General features: G+C 46.0%; 1 protein-coding gene and 1 long non-coding RNA gene across 3 annotated transcripts; one reads left to right on the top strand and one right to left on the bottom strand.

Annotated features, from left to right (window-relative positions):
* Window positions 1-149: 149 nt before the first annotated feature.
* Window positions 150-3,267, bottom strand: LOC121573969 (interferon regulatory factor 2-binding protein 1-like). 2 transcript variants are annotated; one of them, XM_041886398.2, is made up of 2 exons: window positions 1,169-3,267; window positions 150-1,065 (listed from the first exon to the last, which is right to left on the bottom strand). In XM_041886398.2, exon 1 carries the CDS (start codon window positions 2,966-2,968, stop codon window positions 1,187-1,189), a length of 1,782 nt encoding a protein of 593 aa, XP_041742332.1. In that variant the 5' UTR covers window positions 2,969-3,267; the 3' UTR covers window positions 150-1,065; window positions 1,169-1,186. The 2 variants fall into 2 exon arrangements, with proteins under 2 accessions (XP_041742332.1, XP_041742331.1); XM_041886397.2 differs by having other exon boundaries at window positions 150-1,068; window positions 1,169-3,266.
* Window positions 3,268-9,870: 6,603 nt separating this feature from the next.
* LOC121574422 lies at window positions 9,871-10,859 on the top strand. Its single transcript, XR_006002192.1, has 3 exons — window positions 9,871-9,964; window positions 10,527-10,595; window positions 10,774-10,859. It is a non-coding gene; the product is annotated as an uncharacterized LOC121574422 (long non-coding RNA).
* Window positions 10,860-14,655: the final 3,796 nt, after the last annotated feature.

The raw sequence follows: 14,655 nt of genomic DNA, 5'->3' as shown, positions 1-14,655 counted from the left end.
GTGCAACTGTATACCTTTTTCCGAGATTAATTAAATGTTTGAAAATTGCTGCATTTCTCCTGGTATGTGTGTGCCATAAAAATACAGAATCATTTTTACAAGAGGGTAGGAATAAAATTGCGGCAGCAAAAAATTCACAAGAGCAACGACTATTCTGGAATTTATTATAGAGTTGACCCCATATTAAGATCACATTTGAGTATGTGGTTTAACCATTGAAGCGTGTGTGTGTATGTATGTGTAATATATATATATATATATATATATATACACACACACACGATTTCAGAAAAAGTTAGAGACAAAAACAACCAGCTTACTTCTGTGGTAGATTAAGAAACAGAGTGACTGATACCAAAGGTTATCAGTGAATACAGCATACATAGCTACAGTAACTTTAGAGCACAAAGCCGTCTTTGGTCTTATCACTTACTATAAACTCATACATCAATTTGTATTGTATCAAAAATAGAAAGTCATTTAAAGTAAATTCACATTTTTAACATACAATATGTAATAAAGGAGCATACATTGAAAAGACGTGTGTGATTAAAATTTTCAAACCTTGGTTAAGGACCTACTGGTTTTGCCTTTTTTTTTTAAATCTATTTGTCCTGTCCAAATAATTGCATGGTTCTGGCTACCCATGGACTTTCAATATTGGTATCATTCATTGATATGACACAGTATGCAACTAAATATTGTTTTAATATTATATAGAAACACATGAAACGTTGAGAGATTGTCATTAAAGAACAGACCTGTGCTTTCAATCCTGGGCTTTTAAAACAAGGCCTCGTGAATAGCCTCTGCTGCTTCATTGGACATGGAGAATGACGTGTATGATTTTCTATAGTTTAACTATTACTACTAACCCCTGCAGATGAGCCCAGCTCAGACAAACTGTTCTGGTGCCCTCCTAACTTGTTTAGAAAGGTGGTTCTGTTGCCTCCTGGGTTGCGTGGTGATTCGGTTATTTCTTGCTGCACGTGATGAACTGCAGCCAGTTGGACCTTCCGGGTGAGATAAATAGATCAGCAAAGCACTTTCAAAGTGTTGTTTGATCTGCTGTTGAGAAAGAAGACAATTACAACATTTATTAGCAACAGAAACAACTACTGCTCTAATAGAGCTATGAAAAAAATGATGGATGTCATCGGCCTTTCACCTTGATTGGACTTGGGGGTTAGGGGTCGTTCTCCTTCTTCACCGTCACGTCGCTGTCTCCGGCCAGGATGGTGGAGATCTCTCCCTGCATAAAGGCCCAGGGCACGGTGGATCCGGCCAGGGGACAGCGCTCGCCGCTGGGGCAGTACACCTCACCTCCAGGGCCCTGACTGCGGATGGAGCCACGCGTGCATGGGAAGCAGAACTTGTGGTGCGGGACAGACGGACATTGGACAAAGTGAGTGTCTTCCAGACGCTCTCGGCAGAGGGTGCAGCAAAGCAGGGAGCCGCTCCCGGACTCCCCAGCACTGGTGGTGCTCGGCCCCCCTTGGGCACCCTGGCCCACATCTGCCTGGGAGACTGCAGCGGAGGCAGAGGAGGGACTGCCGCTGGTTGGGCGGCCAGCTGCGGAGGAGTGGGCCGAGGACATGCCGGGGCCATCTCGGGACATCTGGCTTGAGCTCAGGCTGTCGGCCACTCCCATGAGCGCTGAGATGGGCGAGGGCTGGCTGTGGGAGCGGGGCAGGCTGTCCTGGGGGATGGGCATGCCTGAGCCTAGGGGCTCCATGCCTGGATAGGCACCTCGAGGCCAGGGCTCTCTGGCTGGGTGATCCCCCATGGGCCTTCCATCACTCTCTCCGTTTTCAGAGCTCGGGGATGCTTTGCGTCGCCGTGCAGCACCCTTTGTAGGTGCAGAGCGGCCGGCAGGTGCCATGGGCATGCCGGCCTCCGTGTACGGCTGTGGGAGGACGTCGGGCATTGGTGGCTCCTTAAACGAGCGCACACCATCACTCAGGAGCTCCGTGAGTGCACGCCAGTCCCCGGCGCCCTGCCGCCTCTCATATTCCACGTAACGCAGCCCAGAGTTCACCGCTTTGCCTGCGTCTTTGTTTGAGTCGCGAAACATCTGCCTGACAAGCTCTGGGATGCCCGAGAAGACTATTCCAGAGCCGCTGGGGTACTCCACAAACACCTTCAGCTCAAACTCAGGCCCGGTGCCGGCTTCGAAAGCGAGAATGCGCCCCACCAGGTTGTGGTCTTTCCTGAAGCGCACACTGAAGGGGGCACAGCCGCAGAGGGTCACCAGGACGTCTCGTACAGCTCTGGGGCGGTTGGGCCAGCCCTCTGCCCGGCTCCTGGCACTCTCTGCCAGCTCAGCCATGACCTCCCCATTCCTCCAGCCTGCCTCCAGACCCACCAGAGTGGAGGCACCAGCCCCCAGCGACATGGCTGACATTACCTGACGCCTGCCAACATCACTCATTATTGGGCCAGAGGAACCAGCCATCTGCGGGCCCCCAGCTCTGGTGCCTGAAACGGGGGCCAACAAGCCGTGAGGGGCCCCCACTAACCCCTGGGCTAACAAAGCATGAGGTATGGTCCCATGTAGAGCAGGTACGGCCCCAGCCATAGCCCTTCTAGTGTTGGGGCTCTGCCTGCTCCCCTCTGACATACTCACATCTTCAGCTCTGTGCAGACCATTGGGGAGGCGGGGAGAAACTCCATACTCTCCCCTCCCCCTATCTAAACGCTCTGCGTGCTGCCTCCCTCCTTCCATCGGCCCACCTGAGCTGGGTTTGCCTTGCTGAGGGCCCGGGGACCTTCCGTCCAAAACTCCGTGGCTGCTCTTCAACTGCCTGGCCGTCTCAATTAGTAGCTCGATTCTGTCCGCCCCGTCGTAGTTCACGCATCCCCGGCAAACAGCTTCGCTGAATTCCCAGAGCATGGCCCAGGGCATCTTGGGCAGATCGCAGAGGTAGCACCATTGCCGTCTAGAGGATGCCTGCGAGGCGGAGGACATGTTGTTTACAGGCCCTCGCACAAACTTTCTTGAGCGGCCAACGCGTTTCAGTCTTTGTTTTTCGCGGCTTCGTCAATATTCAGTCACGTCGAGCAACATGTCCTGATTTTGTTGTAAAATATGAAACTATGCTCGAAAAGCTCTTGTTGATTGCTGCTTTTAAAAGTTAGCAACGTTTTCTTTTTCGGCCTGCCCGTGTCGGTCTGTCAGGGCGGAAGTAAAATGTGTTTAAGACACCGGATACACACACCTACGCTGCATTGCGGTTGCATTCTGGGAGCTGTAGTTGAAGTCTGAACTTCTCTCCTTTAAAGCTGGCCAGCTCACACTCGTTCAACATTTCAAGAAAAATTACTTTGCTAACTAGCTACGTGATTAATGCAATTTTCAGTCCCCAACGCTTCTACGACTAAAGAGGGAACTAGCTCATTATTGGCTGGCTTGCACGTGTGAGAGATTGAGTGCTCGTGAGGTAGCCAAGGCAACAGAAGTTACAGAATGTGTTCGAGCAGATCCGTTTTGTTAAGTCCTTGACCATCGTTGGTCACCGCCTCTCAAAGTCTGTTGCATTAGGCAAAACAATCTCCCACTTGCGCCTACATGTTGACTGCATGTACTTTACAAAAATCAGGTGCTCAAAGTTCAAATAAATGTCTGCAGTATTGGCCTCCATCATTCTTAAATGGAAGTTTGGAACCACCAAGACTCTTCCTAGAGCTGGCCGCCCGGCCAAACTGAGCAATCGGGGAGAAGGGCCAGTATAATACCGGCATTATCTCCAATGTATTGTCCATGTAAAAAACCTGTCTGATTAGGATAAATAATATCCGACAATACCTTTTTAATTCTATGCGCTATGCACTTTGCTAGAATGTTTGCATCACAACACTGAAGTGTAAGGGGCCTCCAATATTTTTAATAGACTGGATCTTTATATTTACCACACGTCCTGTTTCAGTAATAATGAAATCAGACCTTCTTGTTGAGTATCTGATAATCTACCATTTTTATAGGAGTGGTTAAAACATGCTAATAATGGTCCTCTGAGTACATCAAAAAGGTTTGGTATACCTCAACTGGTATGCCATCCAGCCCTGGAGTTTTGCCGGACTTAAAGGCTTTAATTGCATCAAGAATTCCTCCTCTGTAATTTGGCCTTCACATGAGTCTTTTTGTACATTTGTTAATTTTACATTATTAATAGGAAAAAAATCCTTACAATTAACTTCAGTTAGTTGAGATGGAGGAGACTGAAACAAAAACATTTGCTTAAAGTACTTTGCTTCCTCTTTTTAAATATAGTTTGGTGAATCATAGGTGACTCCGTCATTTGTAACAAGTTTCAGTAAATTATTTTTGGTAGCATTTCTATGTTGAAGATTTTTTTTTAAACCTGCCACCTAGTACCATACCCCATTCAAAGACACTTAAATATTTTTTCTTGCCCATTTACCCACTGAATGGCACACATACACAATCCATGCCTCAAGGCTTACAAATCCTTCTTTAACCTGTCTTCCCCCCTTCATCTACACTGATTGAAGTGGATTTAACAAGTGACATCAATAAGGGATCATAGCGTTCACTTGGATTCACCTGGTCAGTCTATGTCATGGAAAGAGCAGGTGTCCTTAATGTTTTGTACACTCAGTGTATATACAGTGCCTTCAGAAAGTATTCACACCCCTTGACGTTTTCCACATTTGGTGTGTTATGACCTGAATTTAAAACGGATTAAACTGATATGTGTTTGTCACTGGCCTACACACAATAACCCCATAATGTCAAAGTGGAATTATGTTTTTCTAAATGTTGACAAATAACTATTCAACCCCTTTGTTATGGCAAGCCTAAATAAGTTCAAGAGTAAAAATGTGCTTAACAAGTTGCATAATAAGTTGCATGGACTCACTCTGTGTGCAATAATAGTGTTTAACATGATTTTTGAATGACCACCTCATCTCTGTACCCCACACATACAATTATCTGTAAGGTCCCTCAGTCGAGCAGAAAATTTCAAACACAGATTCGACCACAAAGACCAGGGAGGTTTTCCAATGCCTCGCAAAGAAGGGCACCTATTGGTAGATGGGTAGAAAAAAAATCTAAAAGCAGACATTGAATATCCCTTTGACCATGATGAAGTTATTAATTACACTTTCGATGGTGTATGAATACACCCAGTCACTACAAAGATACAGGTGTCTTTCCTAACTCAGTTGCCGGAGAGGAAGAAAACCACTCAGGGATTTCACCATGAGGCCAATGGTGCCTTTAAAACAGTTATTGAGTTGAATGGCTGTGATAGCTGAAAACTGAGGAGTCAAGGGGTCTGAATACTTTCTGAAGGCAGTGCTCTGCTATTTCTATTGCTCTTTCTCTCTATCTGTATGCCTATAGATGCCAGCACTGCAGGACATTATTGTTTTGGGCAGTGCCTCTCGCCCTCTGTGGGCGGTGGTGGAGCGCTTTCCCATCCTCATCCTCCCTGGCATCCCTGGTTTCATAGCTATCTTGATGACCACCCCCAAATTCCAGCACATCTCCCTCATAAAGCTCAAACCAAACACGCAGCGTTAAGGCACAGGCTTTCGCTTTGACTGTTTCGCATTGACTGATAACACAGTGCCACCGACGCGGCCCGCTCCCAATAACTGTGGGCTCTCGTTCTCCGTGGTCAACGTGAGTAAGACATTTAAGCGTGTTAACCCTCACAAGGCTGCCCAGACGGCATCCCTAGCCAAGTCCTCAGAGCATGCGCAGACCAGCTGGCTGGAGTGTTTACGGACATATTCAATCTCTACCTATCCCAGTCTGCTGTCCCCACTTGCTTCAAGATGTCCACCATTGTTCCTGTACCCAAGAAAGCAAAGGTAACTTGAACTAAATGACTATCGCCCGCAGCACTCACTGCTTTGAGAGGCTAGTTAAGGATCATATCACCTCTACCTTACCTGACACCCTAGACCCACTTCAATTTGCTTACCGTCCCAATAGATCCACAGACGATGCAATCGCCATAGCACTGCACACTGCCCTATCCCATCTGGACAAGAGGAATACCTACGTAAGAATGCTGTTCATTGACTATAGCTCAGCCTTCAACACCATAGTACCCTCCAAGCTCATCATTAAGCTTGGGGCCCTGGGTCTGAACTCCGCCCTGTGCAACTGGGTCCTGGACTTCCTGATGGGCTGCCCCCAGGTGGTGAAGGTAGAAAACAACACCTCCACTTCGCTGATCCTCAACACAGGGGCCCCACAAGGGTGCGTGCTCAGCCTCCTCCTGTACTCCCTGTTCACCCATGACTGCGTGGCAACGCATGCCACCAACTCAATCATCATGTTTGCAGACGACACAGCAGTAGTAGGCCTGATTACCAACAATGACGAGACAGCCTACAGGGAGGAGGGCCCTGGGAGAGTGATGCCAGGAAAAATAACCTCTCCCTCAACGTCAACAAAACGAAGGAGCTGATCGTGGACTTCAGGAAACAGCAGAGGGAGCACGCCCCTATCCACATCGACGGAACCGCAGTGAGAAGATGGAAAGCTTCAAGTTCCTCGGCGTACACATCACTGACAATCTGAAATGGGCTACCACACAGACAGTGTAGTGAAGAAGATGCAACAGTGCAACAGCGCCTCTTCAACCTCAGGAGGCTGAAGAAATTCGTCTTAGCCCCTAAGACCCTCACAAACTTTTACAGATGCACAATTGAGAGCATCCTGTCGGGCTGTATCACCCCATGGTACGGCAACTGCACCACCTTCAACCGCAGGGCTCTCTAGAGGGTGGTGCGGTCTGCCCAACACATCACCGGGGGCACACTGCCTGCCCTCCAGGACACCTACAGCACCCAATGTCACAGGAAGGCCAAAAAGATCATCAAGGACATCAACCACCCGAGTCACAGCCTGTTCACCCCATTATCATCCAGAAGGCGAGGTAAGTACAGGTGCATCAAAGCTGGGACAGAGAGACTGAAAAACAGCTTCTATCTCAAGGCCATCAGACTGTTAAATAGCCATCACTAGCCGGCTACCACCTGGTTACTCAACCCTGCACCTTAGAGGCTGCTGCCCTATATACATAGACATGGAATCACTGGCCACTTTATTAATGGAACAGTAGTCACTTTAATAATGTTTACATACTGCTTTACTCATCTCATTTGTATATATGGTATTCTATTCTACTGTATTTTAGTTAATGCCACTCTGACATTGCTAATATTTAGATATTTCTTAATTCCAATTACTTTTAGATTTGTGTGTATTGTTATGAATTGTTAGAAACTACTGCATTGTTGGAGCTAGGAACACAAGCATTTCGCTACACCCACAATAACATCTGCTAAAAAATTTGTATGTGACCAATACAATTTGATTTGATTTGATTTGTGCGAGTGTGTACTACTGTGTACCCAGCAGACCTGGGTTCAAATAGTATTTGAAATACTTAAGTGGTGCTTTATTGGGATTGCCTGGTGCAAGGAACCAATGGAATAGTCAAAAAGTGCAAACCCTACCAATTTGGCTCTCCAGGAATGCTCAAGAAAATGCTTAGTTTCAATTCTGGCAATTCAGGAAGTAAACTGAAATTCCAATTTCAAAGAAAAACATTGGAATTTCAGTTTATTACCTGAATTGACATGGAATTGACCCCCACCCTGGTACGTATGTGTGTGTCCGTTCTGTATACACTTAGGTGAGCATCGAGAGCTGCTGGGCGGGCTCCAGGTGGAGTTCTCCTCCATGATCCTGGAGGTCATTTCCACCGAGAGCTCCCTGTTCATCGGCCAGAACCAGCTGCTGCACCGCTTTGTGGGCAACTTCTCCCTGCTGCCGCTCAGTGCCCCGCCCTCAGGTACCAGCACCACAGCACAGTCAGACACCACTTACTCCCATTCACACCGCTTACACACTGGAATGTGACATCTGAAATCTCTAGGTCCCCTGTGGCCATGGGAGGAACTGCACAAACAGTTGTTGGTCATACTGAGACTATGGCCACACAGACGCATTAACACAGATTGTGTACATCATCAATGTACGTTTTTGTCCGTCGAAAGTTCAACTCAATTCAACTATTTCTGGACAAGCTGCATATGTAAAAAGACAGACAATTAGTGCTCTGTTGTCCATCATATGTCAACGGATGACTCCCATTGAAAAACCATTGGCTCAATTTTCTGACACAGAATCTATGTGGGGCCGTAGCCATACAATCCACACACAAAACCATACATTGCTCCATTTAAACTCTCTCTTTATACCTCTCTCTCTACCTGGCATCAGAGGCGTGGCAGCAAGTGCTGCACTCAGTGTGCGTGTCCCGCATCGTGCCTGTGTTCATCCCCTACTGAGGCAGCGAGTACTTCTACATCCTGGGAGGAGGCTGGCAGAAGTGCACCCTCTACAGGGCCCAGGTCTACAGTCAGTCAGTTAGTTAATTAGTCAAGCAGGCAGGCAGTCAGTCAATTAGTCAAACAATCAATCAACCAGTCAGCCAGTCAGTCCCACTCCTACCACCTCCTAATATTAGGTACAGTATGTAACATGTTATTTCAGATGATTTAGAGAAACTTTAAAGCCCGAAAGTCTCTAGGTCTGCGTTCAAAATGGCACCCTATTCCCTAATATAGTGCACTACTTTTGACCATAGGCCCATAGTGCACTATGTAGGGAATAGGGTGCCATTTTGGATGCACTCTATAATTTCAACGTAACAAAGGAGTGTGAGATGTAGGATGTAATAATAAGGCTGTTTCTGATCTTTGCAGATGAGAATTTCCACCTAAGCGACACCTTCCCCAAGTATATTCCAAAAGGTATTTTCAGCCCCTCTTGCATGTGTGTTGCATTTGTAACCGAGTTGAGTTGCTTTAAACTCACTCCTCAAGTTGAAATACCCACACCATTGAATTGCTAGCTTTTCAGTGGTGCAGCTGGCTAAGGGGTTTCAAGAGGACGGTCAAGTGTGTTTGCAAGATAGAGGACGCAAGATCAAGTACCAGTGCGGACTCGTGAACGAGGAAGCTAAGCTGTTGAGCGACAGCATGACCCCGTTAACACATTAATATAATTTATTATATTTTGTGAAATATTAACTTATTTTGAATGAGGATAGTGTTTGTGTGTGCCTGTGTGTGTGTAGGCAGTGGAGATTCGTTCACGGCGGTGACCAAGACTCAGGAGAACACCACTGTGACTCTGCAGCTGAGGGCTTCATTCTATAGTGCTTCATTCTATAGCTAGAAGAATCCTGTTATTTCAATTTTCTGTCTTAATCTGTTGTCATCTAATACTGTATTTTTGCTAGCTAGGGCCATATACTTTACGTGCTGCCTGTCTTCCCAGTAGCCTTCTAGGTGTGTGTGAACTGCTGACTGCTATTAACTTTCAGATTATTGTTGACACATCAACCAGGATTAAGGGGCAGGGCAATTTGCAACTGTTGTTGTCTTTGTAATATGTGGCTGTATTGGAGGGGGAGTGGTTTCTCCTCTCCTAGGCAATCAGCAATTAGTACCGGGAGGTGTGCTCTCCACCTCTGCAAGGCAATTAGCAATTAGTGTTAGTACATCAGTCTCCCCTGTTTTCTCAGTGGCAGTCTCACCAGGGGTGCAACTTTCACTGGGGACGGGGGGACGGGGGATGGGGGGACATGACATGACATGACATGACATGACATGACATGACATGACATGACATGACCCTCCCCACATTCTCAAATTGCATTTCTGTCCCCCCCCCCTAGTTTTCTCATTGCACTGTGATACAAAAATCGGTGAGCTTTAGGACCATGCGGACACCTCAGAGCGTTCGGGTCGGGTAGGCTGTTTGGCTGTATCAGCCGGCTGGATTTAGGGCCGCACGGACACCAAAGAGCGTGGGAACAGAAGCAGCTGTTGTCTGTGGGTGTTGTGCTTTTTCTCAGAGCAAGCAGAGCAGAACCTGGCCACTCTTTATTTGACTGATGTAGTTGGCAAGGTAACTGTGTTTCGCTTAACAGAAAAAAATATTTATTCCCAGTGCTGAGCTAGTAGTGTAACTGACATGTAACGTTAGCTAATGCATTACATGTTTATCCCCTCTCGACTGAAGTTCTGTCTGAAGGGAATGAAAGCTAGCTAGTAGCTACCACAGCCAGTTCTGCTCTAGCCTCTAGCTATCTGTCAGGCAGCAGTATCTAACAGCCTTTGTTTGTATGTAAATATTTTTTAGCCTTTGTTTTGACCCATTTCAACAGAAGTAAAGTAACTTGGCTAGTTTTCACCAGTTAATGTTCCTTAGAGCTAGCCAAAAGTTGACTAATGCTAGCTAGCTCACTAACTTTAGCTATTATTTGTGCCTCAATCACACTAGACCTGAATTAAATGATGAAACGCAATGTGAGTTTTTGTTAGTCAGTATAGCAATGTAATGTTATTGATCCATCAGTTTCCCTAACTAATTCCCTACTTTTCACACTGACACGGTATACACAGCACTACGGGCTTCACTGTCATGGTGCACAGTCAGTACACAACACTGTGCTCATCATGTCTCTTAGCAGGATAAGATGGTGATAGGTCTCCCAGTAGGGTCAGACAGCCAGGGAAGACCAGTCCACGGAGCTCAGGTGAGTTTTACAGTATATTATAACAACCAGTGAATGGATACAAAGTTCCATCTTGAGTTGATGGGTAGGCTACAGTTTGGGATCTGGGAATAATGGTAATTTCAATTATTGTATTCTTGGATAATATAATGTATAAATGTACAACAAGGTAATTCTTTGTCATGGCACATCTGAGCAGGATCAGATGGTGACAGGGGTCTCAGCAGGGTCAGGCAACCAGGGAAGACCAGTCTGTGATGGCACTAAGGTGAACTTTTGCAGATGCACCACTTTATTCTCTCTGTGCAGCAAACACTGGGCAAGCCAGAAGCTTCAAAGATTTAAACTATTTTAAGGCAGTCTGACAAACCTTAAAGTTCAATTCCAAACTGTATCAAGGGTTGATAGAGGCTTTTCCCAGTGACACAAAATATGTAAAACAAAAATGTGTGGAAGACCTAGGAGACTATTGATGATGATGAATAATGGATACAAATATGTTTGAATGCCCAGTCATGTTCATATAATCTGAGACATGAACTACTGCAGTTAAAGACCATCCATAGAACATACTATATGTCAGTGAAACTGAATTACATGCATTCAGAAATGTAATTCCTCTGCTGGAGGTGTAAAACACAAAAGGGGACATATTTACATGTGTTATGCTGTGAAGGCTGGCTGAATTCTGGCAAAGAGTATGTTATTTTATCTCAGCATGTCTACAGATTCTCCCTTCTCCCTGTTTTTGTTTGCTTGGAAATGTTGATACTGGAGACCGTTATCAGAAGAAACTGTGTAACCTAGCATTTATAGTGGCTTTGCCATTAATTGGAAGGTTGGTTATCCTCTCACAATGGATGGCAGAAATGTCAAGTTATGTATCACTAGATTTGATTTATTACAAGATTAAAGGTATACTGTGCAACTTTCATAAGGTCTGGATGCCTTATATGGAATACTGTACGACAAAAGGAGTCTGTATTGAAAACATGCCCACGTCAGGGGAGATACTGTACCTACTGTATTTAGGAAATCCCTAGCTGCTGGCCTGGTCAGTCCTTGCCCTGGGGGTTGGCCTTGCTGTTGGGTGTCACTCTGGCCTTGGCCCTTGGCCGAACACACCTGAAACCAAAAATTAATGTTTCACTAAGATCCTAAAGATGAGTGTGATGTGTTGGGTTGTGGACCCCTATGGGGCAGGACGGGACAATCCAGCTATATTGTGTGCAAGTAAAAAGAGCTCTACAGTACTATAATGCCTATGATATAAATTACAGTGCCCTCCATAATTATTGGGACAGTGAAGCATTTTTTATTCTTTTGGCTCTATACTCCAAAAGTTTGGATTTTAAATCAAACAATGACTACGAAGTTAAAGTGCAGACTGTCAGCTTTACTTTGAGGGTATTGTTATCCATATCGGGTGAACCGTTTAGAAATTAGAGCACTTTTTGTTCATAGTACCCCCATTTTAGGGGAGCAAAAGTATTGGGACAAATTCACTTGTATGTGTATTAAAGTAGTCAAAAGTATTTGGTCCCACATTCATAGAACGCAATTACTACATCAAGCTTCGGACACTACAAATTTGTTTGATGCCTTTGCTGCATCCAACAGACGCTCCCCACCCCTTGGCTGCAACCTTTCTAATTTAGTGTACCCTGCATGCACAATCCATGTGGAATTCCTGGTTTCTGGCAGCGTTTGGAACAGCCGATCTGCGGTCAAGAACGCAGAGTTCATCACAGCCTATGCTGCCCTTCAGTCCCTTTTTGGCCCTGACGGAGACATGGATCACCCCAGAGAAAACTGCTACTTCAGCTGCTCTCTCTTAATCTGACTGCAATTTCTCTCATAGCCTGAGGGCATCTGGTCATCACGGTGGTGGCACAGGGCTACTCATTTCTCCTAAGTGGAGATTTTCTCTATTCTCCCTCACTCATCTGTCTATCTCATTTCAATTCCATGCTGTCACTGTCACTTCTCCACTCAAGCTTAACATTGTTGTCATCTATCGACCACCAGGTTCCCTTAGAGAGTTCCTCAATGAGCTTGACACCTTGATAAGCTCATTTCCTGACGATGGCTCACCGCTCTTCGTACTTGGCGACTTCAACCTCCCGACGTCTGCCTTCGATTCATTTCTTTCCAACTTTATTTCCCCTCCTTGCCTCTTTTGACCCACCCTTTCCCAGTCCCCTCCCACTCACAAGGCAGGCAATCTTTACTAGAGGCTATTCGCCTACTAATCTCACTGCAACCCCATTCCAGGTCTCTGATCACTACTTTGTTTCCTTTTCTGTCTCCCTCTCCTCCAACCCTAGCCACTCAGCCCCTACCCAGATGGTCATGCTCCATCACAATCTTAGCTCTCTCTCTCCCACTACTCTCTCCTTTTCTATCCTATCATCTCTCTCTTCTGCTAAATCCTTCTCCCTCCTGTCTCCTGATTCGGACTCTTCGACCCTACTATCCTCCCTTCCCGCATCCTATGACTCGCACTGTCCCCTTTCCTCCCGGCCGGCTCGGCCCTCTCCTCCTGCTCCGTGGCTGAGTGACTCATTGCGAGCTTACAGAACAGGGCTGGTGGCAGCTGAGCGAACATGGAGGAAAACTAAACTTCCAGAGGATCTATCATCCTTTCACTCCCTCCTGTCTAGCTTTTCTTCCTCTGTATCCGCTGCTAAAGCCACTTTCTTTCACTCTAAATTTCAAGCTTCTGTCTCTGACCCTAGGAAACTGATCCTTAGTTCAAATAGTATTGGTTTTCTTTCAAATTCTTAATCTGTGCTTGTTTGAGCCATCTGGCACACCAGTGAAAATCATTTCAACATACTAATGAACTGTTCAAGAGCATTCTGTCGGTGTTTCTGTGATGTTTTACGTCCTGTGTTGTGAAATCTGGCTCTTGGCTGAATTGTCCGACAACCACTACAGCCACATGTCTGTGACCAGGAACGAGCTCTTCAACAGAGGGGCCATGTTATATAAGGTAACGCATGCATAAACCAAGCTTTAGATACCTCAGTATGTCCTTCACTTTATCACCACCACTTTTATTTTACAACCTACAACATGCTTCTCTGACAAATTTTCCTGTGGGAACATCATTTGACACACAGCTTGATTTTCACACATTTTCAGTTGATCACAGTGGCAGTGTGCTAACCGCTCAGTGTAATATAATAATATATGCCATTTAGCAGATGCTTTTATCCAGAGCATGCATACATTTTCATATTGGTGGCCGCAGCGGCAATCGAACCCACGGGCCACGACTCTAGCGTTGCAAGCGCCATGGTCTACCAGCTGAGCCACACAGGGCAAACAGTGTAGACCAGGGGTTCCCTAACCTTTTTGGCCTACGACCACATTTTGATATCTGAAAATTATTCTCAACTGACCATCAGACTTTTAATGTGAGGCAGTCAATTGCAAATTAGTCTGACATAATGTCTCTTATCTCACCACCACTAATGAGATGGGTGTGCTTGATGCATGTCGTGTCGAAGCTTCTCAAAGTCATGGGGCGTGGTCGATAGTGCGCACCTCATCTCTGCTGTCACATCCAACCTAGATCGATATTTGGTTTTAATGCAAACGAGAGCACTGAATCCAGCTTCACACAGATATGAGATGGCGAAGGGTAGCCTACCATGAGTTTTATGGCGCTTACAACTGGGAACTCTGAAAAATAGGAGGTCAAATCATGATGTCAGTGATCTTTAGGTCAGAAAGTCAGAGCTCAAAGAGGCCCGAGTTCCCGAGTTGGAATTCCGAGTTGGATGACCGTTCAAAATGATTTTTCCAAGTCAGAGCTCGTTTCTTTCCGAGTTCCCAGTTGTCTTGAACACACTGAAGTCGTATATTTCCGAGTTCCCTAGTTCCCACTTCCCAGTTGTTTTGAACGTGGCATTAATGCTCAGAGGGAGACGGCAGGGTATTCCCTTTGAGTCCCTTTGGCCTGCCCGCCGTCCCGTGGTAGATGGAGCTCCATCTGTGCAAAAGCCCACCATTTGAGCCCATATGGAATCTGTTAATATAGCCACGCAGCACACTGAACATCCCATATGCCGTT

Source organism: Coregonus clupeaformis, chromosome 9 (assembly GCF_020615455.1).
Source record: "Coregonus clupeaformis isolate EN_2021a chromosome 9, ASM2061545v1, whole genome shotgun sequence".
NCBI classification, from domain to species: domain Eukaryota; kingdom Metazoa; phylum Chordata; class Actinopteri; order Salmoniformes; family Salmonidae; genus Coregonus; species Coregonus clupeaformis.
This window is presented reverse-complemented; position numbering and strand designations above follow the sequence as displayed.